The sequence below is a fragment of the Corvus moneduloides genome, chromosome 4 (assembly GCF_009650955.1).
Source record: "Corvus moneduloides isolate bCorMon1 chromosome 4, bCorMon1.pri, whole genome shotgun sequence".
Taxonomy (NCBI): Eukaryota; Metazoa; Chordata; class Aves; order Passeriformes; family Corvidae; genus Corvus; species Corvus moneduloides.
Window position 1 is genome coordinate 46501766 of NC_045479.1, and position 18589 is coordinate 46520354.

Below are 18589 nucleotides of genomic sequence, written 5' to 3' on the forward strand. Positions count from 1 at the left end.
CTGCAACATGATAAACTGTGAACAGAAATGGAACAAAACAAAGCAAAAAAAAGGATGATTTTAGAAAGTGCTCACTTTCAAACTGGCATACTGATTATCTACTTTGTTGCCTGATAATTATTACATAATGTTCAAATGTATTTTCATATTTAAATTACTTTCTTACAACATTCTGGAGTTGGTGGGGCCACTGCTATATAACTATGCACTGACCAAAATGGTTGGAATGAGCAGAAGTGGCTAATAAAGACAAAAATCATAACAGCTGATTGAGAACATGCTGATGACATGGCATGCAATGACAACAACATATTCAGCATAACATCAAACAAACTTCCAATAGAACCTTTTCTCTGAGTGAAATTGGCAGGCTTTGCTGATTTGCGTATGAAGAAATAGGACTGCGATATGAACATAAGGAACTTAAACAGCCTTACTGATTCCCAGGATGTACGTGTGACATCAAAATCCATATAAAACCAGTATATGGCAGGAAAAGAAAGATTTACAAGTAGGAATGTCTTAACAGTGGTATAAATAGATTATATGAAACATCAAATTGAATCTGCACTTTCTGATTACGCAAATATTTTAGCTCTATAAAAAGAGACGTTGTTTAAGTACAGCCATCTAATTATATTAATTGGAAACATAAGAAATAGGTCATCTTTAGTGCACAGCACACAGATGGAGTGTGAGCAGGGCATATCTTGCCCCTAGTACAAACATCAGTAAAGCAGAGTGAATTGAAAGGATGGAAACATTCATAACCTCCATATAAATGTACTGGCATTATTTAGGAGTCTATAAAATAATTTAACATTGCTCTATAAAAAGGAACATGCAAAGATTCGAGCTGCAACATCTCTTGGCTAGAAGCAGGTCAGCATTTCAGCACTTGGTCTACCATGATTCTGACTACGATACAGAATTGGTACAGTGTGCCTCACCTGGACCTGTCTCAAACACATCCTCTGAACTCCTAAAACCAGACAGGCCCTCAGCACCAACCCGGACTTTATATGCTGTTCCTGGTGTTAAACCCTTTAAGACAAAGAAGCTTCGAGAACCATTTACAATTTCTTTTTTCCAATCTTCTTTGCCTATAAAAATTTTAGGAAAACAACATGTTGGAATTTTAATTTTCTCTGTATTACTGAAAATTTCTAGACAGAATACTGACAGTTATTTGACTAAAGTTTGGATCATCTAAGAAAAATAGCTGTTCTCTCAAAAATAATAAAGTTATATAAAATTATGACTAATAAATTGCATGCAATATATTGAAGACGACGTTGTATAGTAATTATGAAACTATTTTAAACATTTGTTCCATTGCACTGAACAAATACAAATTTAATTTATTTTTAAATGCTTCTTGAACTTGTAATTATAAGATACATTAAAATAGATTTTAGTCATTTAATTAAATGACACTTTAGCAGTTTCAATCAATATTTACGTTGGTTAAGAAGTTCTACTTCAAAATCTGAATCTCTCTCACATCTTTTTTCTAGGACAGTATCAGCTATTTCTTTGACCAATATCCAGAAAAATGCATTTCTATTCCAATTTGCAGATTAGTCACCTTTAGTGATAACTTGAGCAGGATGGGGTATTTGAAAAGAAGTATCTTGCTTTTATTAGCTAACTTTGTATTAATTACCAGTATTATCAAAGTTTTAAATCTGGTTTTAGGCAATAAAAGAACACAAATTGATTTCTATTTTATTGTAAGGTTTAATTAAACAAATAATATCTTATTTAATCTTTTTTCTTTCCTGAATCGGGCATAATTTAGGAAAATTCTTATATCCCATTTTAATGCAAGTAATCATATTTTTGCACATGTAATCATTTAATGATAAACAACTTCATGCAAACTACATTTTCAGAAGCTCATGTTCAAAAGAATTTATAAAATAATACAAAGGAACAAAGGTTCATATTCTATCTAAGCATCAAATACCTGCTAAACACTGAAGTTTATTAAAGTCAAAATTATTTGATCTTCCTGATAAAATTAAAAAATAATTCTAGACATTTAAGAGCTATCATTAACACTGGGTCAATTTAAGACCCCATTTATTACAAAAATCTTCAAAAATACATCTCAAACTTTAGCAGAATTTAAAGAAATGACTTCTTACTGCCTGCTACACCATATTCAACATAAAAGTTCGCATGATCTGGTCCCTCATACTCCCAACTGATATTGGCATAGGTCTCAGCAGCAGCTGTTGTAACATTTCTGATCCTTGGATAAAGTGATTGAACTAAATACACAATAGAAAAACAAAGCAGAATATGCAGTTGTGACTTCATACATTTAAAAAAAAATATTAAAAGAAGTTACTATGTTATTTTAGACCATATAGAGGGAAAGTATAGCACATTTGTCATTGGTTCCATTACTGGAAATTAGTGACTAACGTACTGTATTTTGAAATTGAATCCTAGGCAGTTACTACACTATGAAATCAAAAACTAAAGTCTACGTACTCTACTGAGCATGCTCTGTACCATAAAAACTGCCTAATACTTAAAAAGTACCTAACTGCCAAAATTGTGAAGATTATTTCTATTCATCTGGAAGTAAAATGCAGACAGCTGGAAAGTGAGAACATTGTCAGGGTAATGGGAAGTGGTAGGACAGAAGGGAAGTATGAAGGTGGTACGCTCCTCCCTTTATGGCATGTGGCACTGAATGGACTGCAAATGCCCCAAGTGCAAGCCCTTATAGGATTTTGGCTCTATTGCATTGATAATGATAAAAAAGGAAGACAATACCCTTATAGAATGTTGGACGGACAGTGTGCATGACTGGGGAGGTTGCAAAAAGGATTTCTGAATATCCTTCACCACCAGAGATAGTAGGAAAGAAAAAATAAAGAGTAAAAACACTTTGCATCAAAAAGTAGCAATTAAATAATACAGTAAAACCTTACCTGTTAAATAAATAACACATGCACATTCTAAGATCATGCAGGATTCAATCAGTTTTACTTGTTAAAATATGAAACAGCTAAGTGATACACGTGTATTTGAAAACAAACTGAAGTATGTATGTACTGGCAGCTTTACTTTCACAGGACATTCCCAAAATCAGCTTTTGTTAATATTACGGACTCATGGCCCCTTTAGACATTGGAACACTACACATCTATTGGAAAGCCAATATCAAAATACTCTGATGTGAAGGACACAAATCACCGGAATGCAAAGAGCTGCCCATTTTAAGGTACTGTGTCGTACTGCTGCCACCCTGCTCAGACAACAGTACTTTTCACAGATAGGAAAAATGCCCACATCTATGAAAAGAAGAGCTTCTCTCTTCAGCATCCTGAAATCACGAGCCACTTCTGTGCTCATACCTTAGTTCTTTGCTCAGCTTCAGCTGCAGTTATGCTTGCTACAAATGGACATATATCTCAGTATCTCTGCTTGCCTAATACTAATAAAAAAATAGATTTTAACAGTTCTAATGCTGTAACAGGGCAGATACAAAGAGGATGCTCCTCAAAGGTATGAAATTAGTTTTAACTGAAAACGCCTCACTTTGCCACTGACTTTTCTATCCTGCTAAAAACATATTTCATTAGAAACATTAAAAATGCTTCCCAGAGGACCATGAAACATCAGAGGTAAAAACCTTCTCTCAGTAAAGAAAAATGATAGAATTCCAATGGCTTCATCTATACAAGAAAATAAAATTAGCAAATCCTGTTATCAAGGCAAGAGGGTCTGCACAGAATTTATCTATCCACTTAAATTATTTTCTTCTTCTAACAGGCTGGCTTTGTCCATATGGCCAACTGGAAAAAGTTCAAAGTTATATGCAAAGAGAAAATGGCTGACTTGGGCCCCTAGAACAGATGAAATAATATGAGTACCATTTTTAGAAAACTGTAGTTTCTGAGTATTTTTTAAATACCTAAATTACACAAATTATCAGTTCTCCTGATAATGTATTCTGGTTATTACAATGTTTTACAAACTAAATTTTTTAATCCCCATATTTGCATCAAATTTTTCTTCTTAACCCTGTTCCTGTAGGATTCATTCAACAGTTCAATCTGTACTACTCCCCTATCAGATGTCTTTGTAGCTAAGTTGTGCTTATATATAATTTCTTTCACCAACCAAAATCCTAAGGAATATACTATTTAAATAATAAAGAATAGATTTATTTCTTGTTAAAACCACCTGAACAATATAATATAGAAAGCACTAGATTAAAAAAAAAAAAAAAAAAAAATCCATCTAGGTCTGTAAGCCACAACAACCACCCTAAGGAATACTAAAGCCAGAGCTGTCTATGGGAAATCTAGCATGTAACCATATACATTATGGTAATGCAAAGGGATTAGATTCTGTTCCCCTGTGCCACTTGGAGGTAGCAAGAGGGAAGAATAGTAGTCTCTAAATTTAGGAGGGTGCAGAGTCTGAGATTGCAGACAGGATGTATAAACTTCCTTCCTGATTTACACATAGGAACAGGTGTTTGTTTCAATAACCATCTCAGCACTTTTGCTGTGCCAAGAAGACAAGTGGTTTGTATCTGAAATATGACTTAGTTTCATTAAATTGTATTTTCTCAAAGCCATATTGTCCTGGATTTTGGTCTTCCACAGAAGATGTCTAATTAGCAGCACAACCATATGACTGATATTTGCCACAATATTAAAGACAGAAAAAACTGTTAGCAATAATCTGTTTCGTACTGCTGCAAGCAGATGCCACAGCATTACCCCTAACTTCTCCCTTCTCATGCCTGAGCACTTGGGGATGAAGGAAACTGTCTCATCTACCATGAAAGGCTCCTGATGAAAGAGAGCTTCTGTAATACTAAGTAAATTCAGTAATCAGTCTTATCTTGTGGGGTATTTTTCCATCTCCAAATTCCAGTTTCTGCTCTCATTAAAGAGTTACCTGCTGGATTAAAGTATCCAGTAAAAGTCTTTCTGTTCATATGATTGCATATAACAATCAAGTTGGCTCTGAAAGTTACCTTAATTTCCTTGGTGTCTTGGTTTCTAAATCCTCTCAAGTGACTGATTTATGCTATTATTTAACAGATACACTCATATCTGATTCTTACCAATAGCTGTTTGTACAGATTTACCCACATGTAGTATTTGGTCAGATTTAAATTCGGTGGTTTTTTACCATTGAACACAGTGCACCAGGAAATTTGTTCAGTAGAAAATTTTTTTACAAAATTATTATTTTTGCAATTCTCCTCTTTTGCACTATTGCTTGATCTCATTTGCCATCAGGCCTGCAAAGTTTTATTAAAGTCTGTTAAAAGTGCCATATTTGCAACATGAAGACATTAAAAGACAGCTGATGGATCCTGTGGTGATGAAAGCTTGGAGGTGAATTGGTTACAACATCTAAAGTTGTCTTCAACCTATCCAGACTCTTGTCTTCTCAATCACCACACCTCTAATTATAATTAACCCCTCAGCTCTTCAGTATGTTTCCCAGCACTGTTCACAAATGGCAAATGTGTAATTGTCAGCTGGCAGAAGCTCCCAGCGTGTGCAAGCGCCAGCTGGGAAAAGTGGGGGGAGAGGGGCGGGCAGAAATCTTTGTCCTGGGGAGCAGAGCACTGTGCTCACTCATCTGTAACCATGCACCACACTGTGCAGCAGTGCTGGCAAAAGCATCACTCTAAAAACCATGGGCATGGACTGTCAGTAAGCTACAGGTTTTATACAGACCTGCTCCTATTTGGCTACCTCCGGCAAAATTAAGCTTTTTTATTCCTGCCTCAATACAATGCAAAATTTAGCTGGCACTTCTGAGTATGGTTTCGTTCCTGTAGTACCATAGAAAAGCATTTCCCAATTGCTGAGAAAGAGACCTAGGCTCAAAGTAAAATTTTCCTTTCCCTTCAAATTAATTCCAGTGCTTTTTTACTGGAGTTTTTTGGAAGAGTTTTATTTAATTTTTCAGCCTTTCAGGAACACAGTTCCTACAAATAACAGTTATACCTGGCCTGGAGAATCAATAGAATTTAATAAGACATGAGATCAGAAGGTATTTTGACAATGAATTAGGTACTCTTTCTCAAGATTTAATCCCGAAGAACAATAAATTAAATAATCCCCAAAGTGACTGAACTTTAGGAATTTTCATGGAATTCACCTGATATTCAGGAAAAAATGTTGGGTGAGTGACAAGAAAAAATTTGAAGACTAGTGTAAAATGGAAAAAAATCCCACACAAAATAATATATCCTAGACAATTATTTAAAATGCATACATAAAGAGAAAAGTTCATTTAAAGGAAAAAACCCACACATGCACAAGAAAAAATGAAGGATGAAGGTAATAGATTTTGCCAGAGCCTGTCAGACACAGAAAAAGGGTTTATTTTTCTTTGCCTTTTTAACATTCATAGTATGAAATTCAAGCTTTAGTATAACAGTAGGAGTAAATTCCATTTCTGGCAGTGAGAAATGGGCATTAGTCACTTCCGAGATTATTTAGGCCAATTGCAAGAGCATTTCTGTAGTGTAAGAAATACAGAAGCCAAAGAAGAAATGCAAAAAGTCGTGTCATTGATGAGCATGTGGCATGATATCTACAAAGCAAAAGGTATTTGCAGGAATTTTTGCACAGTGATAATACTAATTTTCTCTAGTCTAGCATGCAAAGCATCAGCATTGTTCCCAGCAAACTTAAAAGAGGACAAAGCAGTGGTTCTGCATAGCAGGCTGTACTGAAAGAATCACACAGACACATAATTGAGAAGTCCACAGGGGGAGAGCGGCTGAAGGAGCAACACAAAAATACTACACTTAACTTGACTAAAAAAGCAGCTTGAAATTGTTAGCAAAAGACATGGAGACATTATGTAAAATGATTCAAGAGGGAGGGAAAACAGATGGTGGGCAGAGAAAATTATTTAAAGAACTGCATTTTGTACAGAACAAAGAAAACTGAGATGATCTTCTACAAAGAGATCAGAGATATGAACTCAGTTTTGACTGATTTCTAGCCTATGGTTAAGAATTACTTATTGGTGATTCAGCCAAAAACCCCAAAAGAATAGCTTCAAACCCAGAGGACTGACTGCTAGTTTTTCTCCCTTGTAACGAAAGAGAGTACTATTTCTCAGTAGTACTTGAGATGTGAAGTTCACATGAAGAAGACAGACCAGATTGAGTATCAGTGACAGGAGGCACTAAGTACAATTAAAGGTTACTGTGATCTCACAAACTTACTTTAATTGCATTTGAAGCCTACCAGTTACCAGTGTCTGCATGCATGCAGATTACAAGACCTTGCTTGTAAATATAAATTTTGACTAAATAAAAAAGAAACTAAAAAGTGAAATGAGAGGGCTTGTGAAATGAGGCTGACATGCCATTACTCACAACACTTCAGCTTACAACAAACATGCACCCCTATGACTCCTAACCAGCAACTGCCATTTCTACCACTGGACAAACGTGAATACTCTTCCTTCCTCTATAGGGCAGTTATTCAAAACTTTAATGGAAAAGGACAGAAAAGACTTGACTCCCGTGATCACCCAAGTCACTTTCCAGCTGCTACTATAATTATTCTATATGTAATTGAGTTATTTCCCCATTTTTCTCACACCTTTGTTACCTCATGCCTGTGGTTAGATGCCAATACAAAAATGGCAATACCAGGGCATACTGAACATCTAACATTGGGTATAATAAATTCTGGTTTACATATGAAGTTTCAAACATTTACAATATAGGTTGCTAAGAAAAAAAAATCTGTTTTCTTTGTAGGACCATTAATTTGATCAATTTTAAGTCATTCATAACATCAGAGTATTAGAAAGGAAAAATGATAGTGCAAGTCAAATAGGAGTATCAACTATAATAGGATAGCTTTTCCATCTAGTAAGTAACATGTCTCATGATGTATTATGTAGGCTTGCAACAGTAAAAATATTGAGTCTATTAAGATCCTTAGATTTACCACAGAAATATATCCCTCTGCACTTTAATTTATAGTTTTACCCTGAGAAGTGAAGTATGTCCCAAGTGGCACAGCTCACTAAGGTTTAAATTATTTTATTTCCTCCAGGACCATGTGTTTAATGTATGTGGCTGGCCAAACTGTGGGCCTTCAGGGGCAGCTATCCCGTAGAAAACACCAAATACAGAAATTTCAGTTCAGCAATTTAGGCTGGCTGAATCTGGGACCTAATGTCTGCTGATCTTCCAGGATCAGTGTCTTCAAGCTCAAAGAAAAAGGATAATTACATTTTCCTGGAAAGTTCTGCCCTTCAAAATAAAAAACCTGATATGTTTTTGATAGACTCAAAAAGGTTGGCAATATCTAAACTTGTTTTGGCTTTGGGTCCAAATTAATAGGAACTGTATAGACATAAAGGCCCTCCCACACTTAATAGGGGAAGGGAAGTTCACTGCTGGGTACAGCTTCTTTTTGAGTGGGCTGAGCACTTCTATCTTCCAAACCCACCCACTCATGAGACCAACTAATTTGGCACTTGATACTACGATCCTCCTTTTCCTTACTTGTGGTCGCTGATCAGTAGCGAAGCAGTTAACACGGTAATGTAAGTAACCACTGAGAACATTCATCTCAGACCTGCAGCAACTCAGATGTCCTAACAGATGTCATGGCTTTAGTTCCATCCTGTTTGCAGGTCCAAAGTCTTCTTTGCAATTGCAAGAGCTACATGCTACAGGAATATGTGAAAACTTTGAAACCATAAACAACATGGAACCAAACAAAGACATCTGCTTAGTTTTCAGAGAATCTGAAATGACAGCTCTGAAATGTGAGCTGCTCCAGCTGATCTTATAATTAAGATGTTTTCTGATAGCCACAGACTGTGATACAGCTATAATTAGACCTCAGTTTCACACAGAGAATCCATTTTTCCTTGCATGAGTTTTTAGAGTCAGCTATAAATAATGAGAACTTAATTTACATTTCTGCTGTGCATGTCCAGGACTAAAGCCAGTTTGACTGTTCCAATCTGTGCTGACTTCTCAGCTACAATTAGACTAAAATAGTAAGAAAGACTTGTCATTAAAATAATTCCAAAACTTCACACACTTACCAGAAATCCATCTGATATTAGAATACACTTACATATACATATCAAAATATATACTATATATGCCCAAATGCAGGCATACATATATTTATATATTGTCAGATTTATACCAGACTGAGTGAATGAATTTCTTTCCTATGGCTGCTATCATTCACAACACATGATAACCAAGTGAAAAGAAATTATATGTAAAACACTTTATGCTGTCTCTTCCAAGTTTATAAAAAATGGTGGGTATTTCATGTACAGATTTTGATTTGTGCTGGTTTTGGTCTGAGAATCTGAAGCACAGGTGTTCATGAGTGTTAATGACACCTCTGTGATTCAATGACACCTCTGTATAGAGACACATTTCTGAGTTTGAGCTACCTCAGGACAACCTTTGCTTCTGACAATGAAGGTACCAAAATTCATAAAAACTGTGTGCAAAACTGCATCATAAAGAACTAAATATTACCAAATTCACTAATAGGGATGATACTAGGTTTTACTCACTGAAATACCCTCAAGTACTCACTCATCAGATCTGTGAACCTAAAACAGTGGGAAGACATTTGCCTGTATATTCAATCTGATACTCAAACTGAGAAGTAGACAGAGGGTACTGTCAGTCATCTGTCCCCTATGCACAGTTGGCTTGCAAATGAAGTAAATGTGTTCAAGTGGGTAGCATTAATCCGCAGTGAGAACAAGAATGCAGATAGTTTTTTGAAACAAACAAACAAAAAAATGCACATGGCACAAGCAGTAAATGAATCTCCTTTGCAAAACTGCTGTTTTTTCTACTCCAGCTAATCAGTGCTAGTGCACCTGGATCCTGAATATTTATGACACTGACATACATCTGTTAAATGTTCAGAAATAATTAGACTTTGCTGAAGCAAAGCTAATGAATTCCCCTGGAACTCTGTGGCAAAATAAACAAATGAAAGGTATTAACAAGCATTCTGGATTCCTTTAAAAAAAAAAACAAAACAACAAACCCAAACAAAAAAACCCCACAATTGTAGTCCAAGATTTTCTGTCCTTACCACTGTAATTTACCCATTTGCAACACTGCAAAATCCACACATTAACAAATCATGCAGTTTCATTTTACCTTTGCCTACACCTACAGCAGGACGGAGAATACCAGCTTTAATGGAGGAAAACAAGAATAGGAACACTATATAATTAGATACAACACCAAAGGAAACATACATACATAATTTCATTTTAAAAAGCATGCAGACTAGATAAAATATATTAATTCAAATAAATTAGAAACAATCCACTTGCGCTGAACACTGACAGACTACTACAAGACAAAAATTAATGTACATGCATTTAAAAAATTTTATTGCTCATGCTTGTTAGGATTCATGATTTAAAATAAATGCAGTTCGTATGCAGATGTAATACTCTGTCAGAGAAATTGCATTGAATACCAACTCACCTATGGCATTTCCAACATACCATAATTTTACTGAGCATAAAAATATGTGAAAACATGGTACCAAACTAGACTTAATATTAAGATGATCAAAATGAAAAAAAAAAGTTCCAAATTTCCTGTTTGCTTTAAATAATTCTTATTTTATTAAGCAACCATATTTAATTAAAAAAACAACTTTAACAAAGCTCTAGAATGCTATAAATATAAAAATAAATAGTGACTTGGTAGTTTTTAAATACTATACAGTTAGTTGGGACCATAGATGATGAATTTATTTCAACAGTTTTACAGTTTTTTGCCAGCTCTGTGAAAGCAATTTAGATTTCACAGAAGCTGTTGCATACTTCAAAAAAGTCCTCTAGTCACAAACCTGCATCATTCAAGTATTTTTCTCTGTGACCAAAGCTGGTCAATGACGCAGAAGAGGTGAATAGACAAAGAACACTGAAAATGTAAAGTTACATGAAACTTGAAGACCAGAAAGGCCAATGTCTGTCTTAGAGCTTGTGAGTTTATATTAAAAGAAGAGGCTTTACACCTCTTTGGGGATTCCCACTACAGTAGAAAATCTTTGCATGTACTTTCTTTAAAATTATTTAAAATACTGTATTAGTGTATAATACAGTTAAGAAAGCTCTAGAAAAAAAGTCGCTAGTCCCTATTTCCTTAGTGGAAGGAAGCAATAGCAATATTTAGACACAGATGTTTAATACAATCTGCAGTGGTTTTTAAACTCAATGGACTTTCCTTATACATACCCATCTTACCTTCATCCATAATTGTTACTGCTTCCTCAGTTATCTGACTTCCTGATCCAACTGAAGTTTGTGCGTTAAAGTAAAACTTGTACCGGGTGCTGTAATTTAAATTTTTTAATATCAAGCTGCTCTCATTGGCAGGAATTCTTATCTCTACCAAGGGACCCAATTCATGCGTGTTGTTGACTGTTGTTACAAAAAAAAGAGAAAGAAAAAAATTAGGAAAGTTGTGTACCCTGTCATTGCATTAAAAAAGGCTTTTTTTGGCTTGTATGTATTTGTTTTGCTTGTCTGCTGCATCTACACTTTCAAAAGAAAGTCACCTTTGTGTAAAATCCAACTGGGAGACAGGAAACACCAGCAAGTTTTTTAAGATCAAGTTCCATTCCCATAAATATCTGAATCCAAGGCAAATGAGTTCACATCAAATCATCTGAACTTATGCAGAACTGAAGGCCTGATCATTGAAAAATTCTGACACTCTAAGTTCAGTATGCTTAGGAAAAGAAAACACTGAAGCTACTTGTGTCTAATGCCAAAGAACAGTGGAATTTGGTAAGTGGAAGAAAGTAAACTTCCTTTATGTGTTCCATGCATGTGAAACTCTTTCATTTCCAGTGTCTCTGCTGACAAATTTCTGAGCTAAGTAAGCAGTTAGGATCCTAAAGAAATGATTTAATAGCTCTGAGTAAATGGCACATTTATGAATTTTTCTTTTTAAGATTATAATATAATGAAAGTTGGAAATGCAGACAACAATATAATTGGACATTCTTTAATTTACTTCTAATGAAATTTTCTCTGCAGTTAGAATATAGAACTTGTAAGTAGTAGTATCTTGCATCTAACTTGGATGCCACTTGCATGTAGGACTTCACCTCTTTTTTTCTGTGAATTATGGTTTGAAGTAATAAAAATGTTAACCTTGTACTTCAGCAAGGAAAGTTTTCCAAATGCAGTTATCTATATTATCAAAATACACTGGTCTTTTTCAAACCTGACATTTACAATGCAATCATATCTTTTGTACATTATAAATTTAACATAATTTTTTCTTCATAAATGGATAATTATTTGGTAGATATATTGCCTAAGTTAGAGTTGTATCACAGAGTCATAGAATGGTTTGGGTTGGAAAGGACTTTAAAGATCAAAAATCTAACCCCCAAAATATATTCATATTTAACTTACTTGGCTGAAACTTCAGTGTATATGACGTCAAAACACCATTTGGATGGGTGGGTGAACCCCACTCCAGAGTCAAAGAGTCCAATGTTGGGTTAGTAATCTTCAGAAAGGAGGGTGAGCTAGGAACTTTTTTTAAAAGAACACAGAATAAATACAAAGTAGATTAACTTAAGACAGGTCATGAATTATTAATTCTTAAGAATATTACTGTATCAAGACAAATTATTATTTTATGAAGCCCAAGTAAACCCCATTTAAGTTTAATATCTAGGTTTTTCATTTCATACCTCCTTCAGGGGTCTTAAATACTTTATCTGGGCTTGCTGGTCCTTCTCCTTTACCATTAACAACTCTAACATTCAGCTTGTAAGAACTATAGGGCTCCAGCCCTGGTAACATTCCAAAAGTCTTGTTTCCCCTGAAAGTCAAGATCTTTTTTTCTACATGTCGCCTACTCCTTCTGGATAGACTCTGGACTTTCCAGTAGTAAACCTAGAAACAAATAAAAAAAAAAAATCTACAGTGAGTGCTTAGCTGCTCTGATTTTCGGAACACTGAGCTTTTCCATGAGTGTCCATGAATTATAGGTAGGAACAACCACAATTTTAATAAGCTCAGGTGAGACACAGCGTAGAGCTTTCCTGCTCCAGAAACAGACCTTGTCCAGAAACAGTCTACACAACTGGGTGCAGAATACCACTCGCCAGTTCTGCTAATGCTCAAAGCCAGTTTGACACAAGTTCTGGTTGGGAGCTGCATTGGTTTGTGATCATTCTCCTGTTACCCAGTCTATCTGAGAGGCAGAAGTTATCCAGTCTTTCAGTAACATGTCTACAGGCCTTCCAGAGCAGATTTGTACTTTGCCTCCTTGTTAGGTCACATCCCCAACCATGCTATTCCTTGATGTGGGATTACCTTTAAATGGGGAAGAAACCAAAAGATTTGACTGGACTGGAAAAACACACAAGTTCTGAAATGACTCTAAGGTAACAGTATTGAAATGATCTCCACCCAGGGACAGGAAGGCTGTTCCTCCAATTATGTGACAATTTGATCAGATGAGAAAGCTGATTCTGATGTCCATTGAACTGACTGAGTTTCTAAGAAACTCCATATGAGCCTCAGAGGTACTTTGCACTCTCTTTACTACGCAGTCTCTCTACCATGATAGCTCAAAAGATATTAATAGTTGCCCCTCCAAAGACTTGTGTTACTCCTAGGATTGTCACCTTCAAATACGTAATTGTTTATTTTTCACAGCATTGTTTTCATGTACATATGATCACAAGCTAAATGATTAAGAAATGTAAATGAATAAAAATCTGTTTCTATTCAGGCCAACTGCAAAACACCTCCTTAATTAAGGAAGCTGGGATGTCACATAGGAATTCAAAAAAAGGAGCTGTTAAGACTTGCAAAGCCCATATAGCTAGCTATAAAGCAATGTTACACTAACACTAGCTTTCAACAGACCTTTTCACTCCAATCACTTTTAAATGCCACTGAGTTTTATGTGGTTTGAGTTAATGTTTTTCAATATCACCAGCTATCATCCTATAGCTCTCATCCTATCAACTACTGTAGAAAGCCATTTACAAGCTGACAACTTGAAGTGTTGGTACTATTGGTACTGAAACTCATAAGCTATAATAAATGAGAGTGCATCACATTTTTCTTAATTTCTTCTTAGGTTTGAAAAGCTTTATAGTACCATAGTATATTGAGTAATAGCTAGATTAATATAAGAGCAAAATATGCATGATGTGCTGTAGATTGCTGCTTAGTTATGTTCCTGCTTTGTCCAAACATTTGCCTTCAAGATGTGACTCTTTAGAGAAGTACCCCTCTCTTTACTAAGAAATCTGTCCCCAACACTACACTGTATATTGGGCTACTGGCAGAAACAATTTTATTAGGAAAGCCTGAGTGTGAGGATTTTGCTGCTGTGTTTACAAAGAGCTAATCATGTGCTTTGTAAGCTATGCTGATGATGAAGATACTTAAAACATACTTCTCATCCATGAAAAGTTTTCCATTTGTATTGAGAGAAAGCTTTATAATAATAGCTATCCACCAGGTCTTGCAATTTCTCATGCCTTGTCTAGTTTTTAACCTACTTTAGCTTGATTTAGCTGTATTTGCAAAAATTATTTAAGATATTTCTGCTGCATCTGCAATTTATTTAAGGATATATCATTGTCACATTTGTCCTAGCCAGAACAGCAAAACTACTCAGTGGTCAGGTCTGTTGTCAATCCTGTGGTTGTGAGCTTGTTTTGTTTATTATTCAAGTAGCTTATTTGAGTTTCAGTTTTGCTTAGCTTTGTGTAATCGTGTGGCTCTCCTCCCCACAGAAAAAATATTATACTGTATATAGAGAACACATAACAAATTAAATAGAAGTAATCATGGCATGACTAACCCCCTAGATCACCTGAAAAGGAAAGTGATCCCATTAGTGATTCCAGGACAGAAGATAACCCTCAGATACTGAAAGCTGGAGGAAAAAGAAATGTCCATCTAAACTCTGATGATGACAACTCACTGTAACCATGCTGTTCAACTTAACACCTGATGTATAGGCAGACGTGTCTGTGGATTTTGGTTTTGGTATTGTTATAGATCTTTAGTAGAAATTTGGTGATTTGGATTATGAGCTTTAGTGTTGCTTGATTAATGATTACCACTAATTTCACTAGGATCCAACCCTTTAATCCTCACATAATAGACATTTTCTTTTGGTTGCAATATGAGCGTGAAATAGCAGGTTGATGTAAAGCTGTCATCTAATAGATAAACATTTAAGAGACTAGTAAAGTCCTGTTTCTCAGCTGAGTTTATTGAGTTGGTGTGGCAAAGCACCACACTAACTACAAACATTCATGCTATGTCATACAGAACTAGTTTAAGTCTCTCTGGATGGTAATATTTTCTGCCAGGAAAGAGATATCCACGTACCAGGAACTCACATTCATGTGGTAATCAGCTATAGAGTACTGAAGCTCAGTTTCAATGTTTTTGACTGCTCCATTTTATAAGTATGGTGCGTATTTATTCTCCTCCAAATACTTTTTACTGTTTAAATTTTTCAAATACTTCTTTTACCTCCTTTCATTTAAACAGAAGTAGTTCAAATTAGTCTGTCTTACAAAGCAACCTAGTTTGGGCTAAGCAGTCTGTTTTGTTGGAACATACGAGAATACTTGCAGAGGAGCAAAGAAGGAATTATTTTTATTTTCTTCTTTTGTAGCATAGGATGTCAGTATATCCTCACTGAAGCAACTTTTCCCTATCCCCTAGGGACACCAGTTTCTGATCTTGAAGTCCTTCTGTCTCCCCTTCTCTATTATTTACAGTCCTTTTTCTCAAGCACAGCCTTTTCAGTTACGATCAAAGGCAGCACACTACCTTACAATAAGCTCCCTTCAATTATATGGGCACTCCAAATCTTCTGCAATTTCATATGTCCTTAAGTTGAGCTTTTACACTGAGCTTTTTCCTGGCCTCCAAAAAGACATAGAACCCAGCATATGCTAACAAGTGTCCAGTTACTCTGAATTAAAGATGTGATTATCATATTGAGGCAGAAGATGAGTAACCTTAGCATTAGACCTAGAAGAGACTCCCACAGATACTAGTTCTTCACATCCTCTAAATTACTTTGGAATAAGATCTGTAAAACTGTTACCATTCTTATATCTGTTTAATGTGTGCAAGCTTAATTGCAAACACATGCCATTTCTCTTCAAGGACAATGTCACAGGAAGCTAGTGTCACAAGGCTGGAACATTGCTGAACTCTGTATGAATTGCATCAATGCTGTTGCTCTTGTCAGCAGAACTTGTGAGCTCATTGAAAAGCAAGAGTCCTCTTACATGTCAGTTACTTCAATTTGGATACAATCTCATATAGGAAGAGTGATCTATTTTAATAAAGAAGGAAGAGAATGCTTTTGACTGTACTTACTTTGTACCCTTGAAGGTGCCCTCGGACAGTTTTTAGTGGAACTGGGTCCCAATGCACCTTTGCTAATGTGCTGTTAATAACATGAACCTGCACATTGCCTGGAGCAACCATTGGCACTGTGTGGAAAGGATGCAACAAGCACCTAGTTAGAATTAGAAACTGCACAAACATAGTTTTTCAGAATGAGACTTTGCATTGTACTCAAGGAATAGGTTAAAATGTTCCTATGTTTTCAGGATTAATACTACAGAGTATTATGAAGCCTTATTATCTCTGAATTGCTTCCTTTTAATAAAAAAAAAAACCTACTATCCTCTTTATCAATATTTCAGTATTTTAAATACTCATTTAGGTTACACATTTAATTCCTTTTAATTAGGATATCTGAGTCAAACTACAAAACTTACAGTCTTCCCCTGAATGTCCAATCACCTCTGATGGCTCTGGTGCGTACCCCAAGTCATTTAAAGCTTGCACTTTTACTTCATATGGAACAAAAGTTGGTGTACCAGACACAATATATTTAGATACATTTGCAACTATAACAGATGTCCATTCATCATCAACATCTTTCTGGCGCCAGCTGACTTTGTATTGAAGCCCTGGTCCATTAGACTGAAAACCTTTTAAAGGCTGAAATGAAAAGAAGTATTTTTTAAATATCCTGAAGCATCTTAAAAATCTGAATTTACAAGGAAATACACTGATTCTTTTATAGAATGTCACTGAAAATTCACCACTGTATTCTCCAACAGAGAAGCACTGCTGAAAGTTATGCAATTTAGCTTTTACAGGAGGTCAGTTCAGTTGTTTTGCACTTTTTGGTAAAAATCACATTGAATGATGTTGGTGGCTAATTCTTACACAATCAATACATTGTGATTTCTGCATTTATATTTTGTTTTCAAGTATTTCTTAAGAAGTGAAAGCGAGGAAACCAGATTTACACCAACTCCCTGTAAAGAGTGTTCCTTAGACAATATTTCTTGCCTGGGAGGGGCAATTGGAGCTCCTGTCATGATGGTAAGGGCATGATAGAGAAAACTTCAACAGATGTTTTTTAGTGGAAAGTGCACAATGATTAGTTACCACAAAAGATGACAGCAGAAGTAACATTCACATTAGAATTCACTCTAAAAATTAGACTCTACTTGAAATAAACCTCAATTTATATAATGAAGTTTTCCTGAACTGGCAGTAAAACATCCTGTATTACCTAGTTATTGGCTTATCTTGAGAAATCACTCAAGGAAAATAATATGCCCCCTCCTTCACTTACTTTCATATTTTTCAAACAACATTCAGTTTTTTCACGAAAATGAAGATGGGAAAATGCCTGAATTTAGCTCTTTTTCAAGAACATTTTAAGTAAGCAACGCATTTGGTATTCTCGTTGTTTCTCAAAAAAAAAATGCTACTCACAAACCTGAAAACAAATGAAACCTTGAAAAAAGACCCATCTTACCTCCCATGTTATTACCAAATTATCAGGTTCTGAGCCTATCCCTTGTACATTAGCAGGATTTTCATCAGGGCCTAAAAATTAAATATTTACACGTGAACAAGAATGACTTCTGTGCGATTCCAAGCAAATTCAATGCTATTCATAGCAGAAATCAATCCCTGGTAAGTGGGAATAATTATTTACTTGCAGATTTTGTCAGGTACTGCTCAGATGGCTCACTTGGCTGACTTCTGCCAATCTTGTTGACAGCGATCACACGGAACGAGTAGTTGACGTACGGAGACAACTTCAGCTGCGCTGTTGTCTGAGTTCCAGAAACTTCCGTCTGGTAATGCCACACTCCTGGTTCGTGCAGCGCATCTTCATATTCGATCACAAAGTCTGCGGGCAGAAATTGAATCCAACTTTATGTCAAAACTTGAAACAGCTTCCCAGACAAGTACAGGCATTTCTTAATGAGCTAGTCAGAGGGGATTGCTCCAACTGATGCTTTTAAAAATCATGGAACTTGACATGTAAATACATAAATCATAACACTAATCTATTATGTGGATATCAAAAGTAGAAATACAGGTAGAAATATAATAGATAAACCCTTACTCTTATCCTTTGCTATTGTCACTAATGCAGCCATCTCTCAGGTAACACTTTATTACAAGAGCTCTCTCTCAGGTACCGGATTTTAATTTAATGGGA

At 35.5% G+C, this 18589-nt stretch overlaps 1 protein-coding gene across 43 annotated transcripts in view; it reads right to left on the reverse strand.

The window, feature by feature from the left end:
- Positions 1–18589, reverse strand: part of NRCAM (neuronal cell adhesion molecule) — a 149516-nt gene that overhangs the window by 17986 nt on the left and 112941 nt on the right. For 13 of the 43 annotated variants that reach the window (XM_032106392.1, XM_032106393.1, XM_032106415.1 and 10 more), the window contains 11 exons: positions 18077–18274; positions 17894–17964; positions 16836–17061; positions 16429–16544; positions 12750–12954; positions 12466–12588; positions 11284–11460; positions 10181–10216; positions 2791–2856; positions 2151–2276; positions 951–1103 (listed from right to left, as the gene is read on the reverse strand). In XM_032106392.1, coding sequence (XP_031962283.1) covers positions 951–1103; positions 2151–2276; positions 2791–2856; positions 10181–10216; positions 11284–11460; positions 12466–12588; positions 12750–12954; positions 16429–16544; positions 16836–17061; positions 17894–17964; positions 18077–18274 — 1497 coding nt within the window. Of the gene's footprint in view, positions 1–950; positions 1104–2150; positions 2277–2790; positions 2857–10180; positions 10217–11274; positions 11461–12465; positions 12589–12749; positions 12955–16428; positions 16545–16835; positions 17062–17893; positions 17965–18076; positions 18275–18589 lie in introns of all 43 variants that reach the window. The other 30 variants (XM_032106402.1, XM_032106403.1, XM_032106409.1 and 27 more) reach the window with 7 other exon arrangements.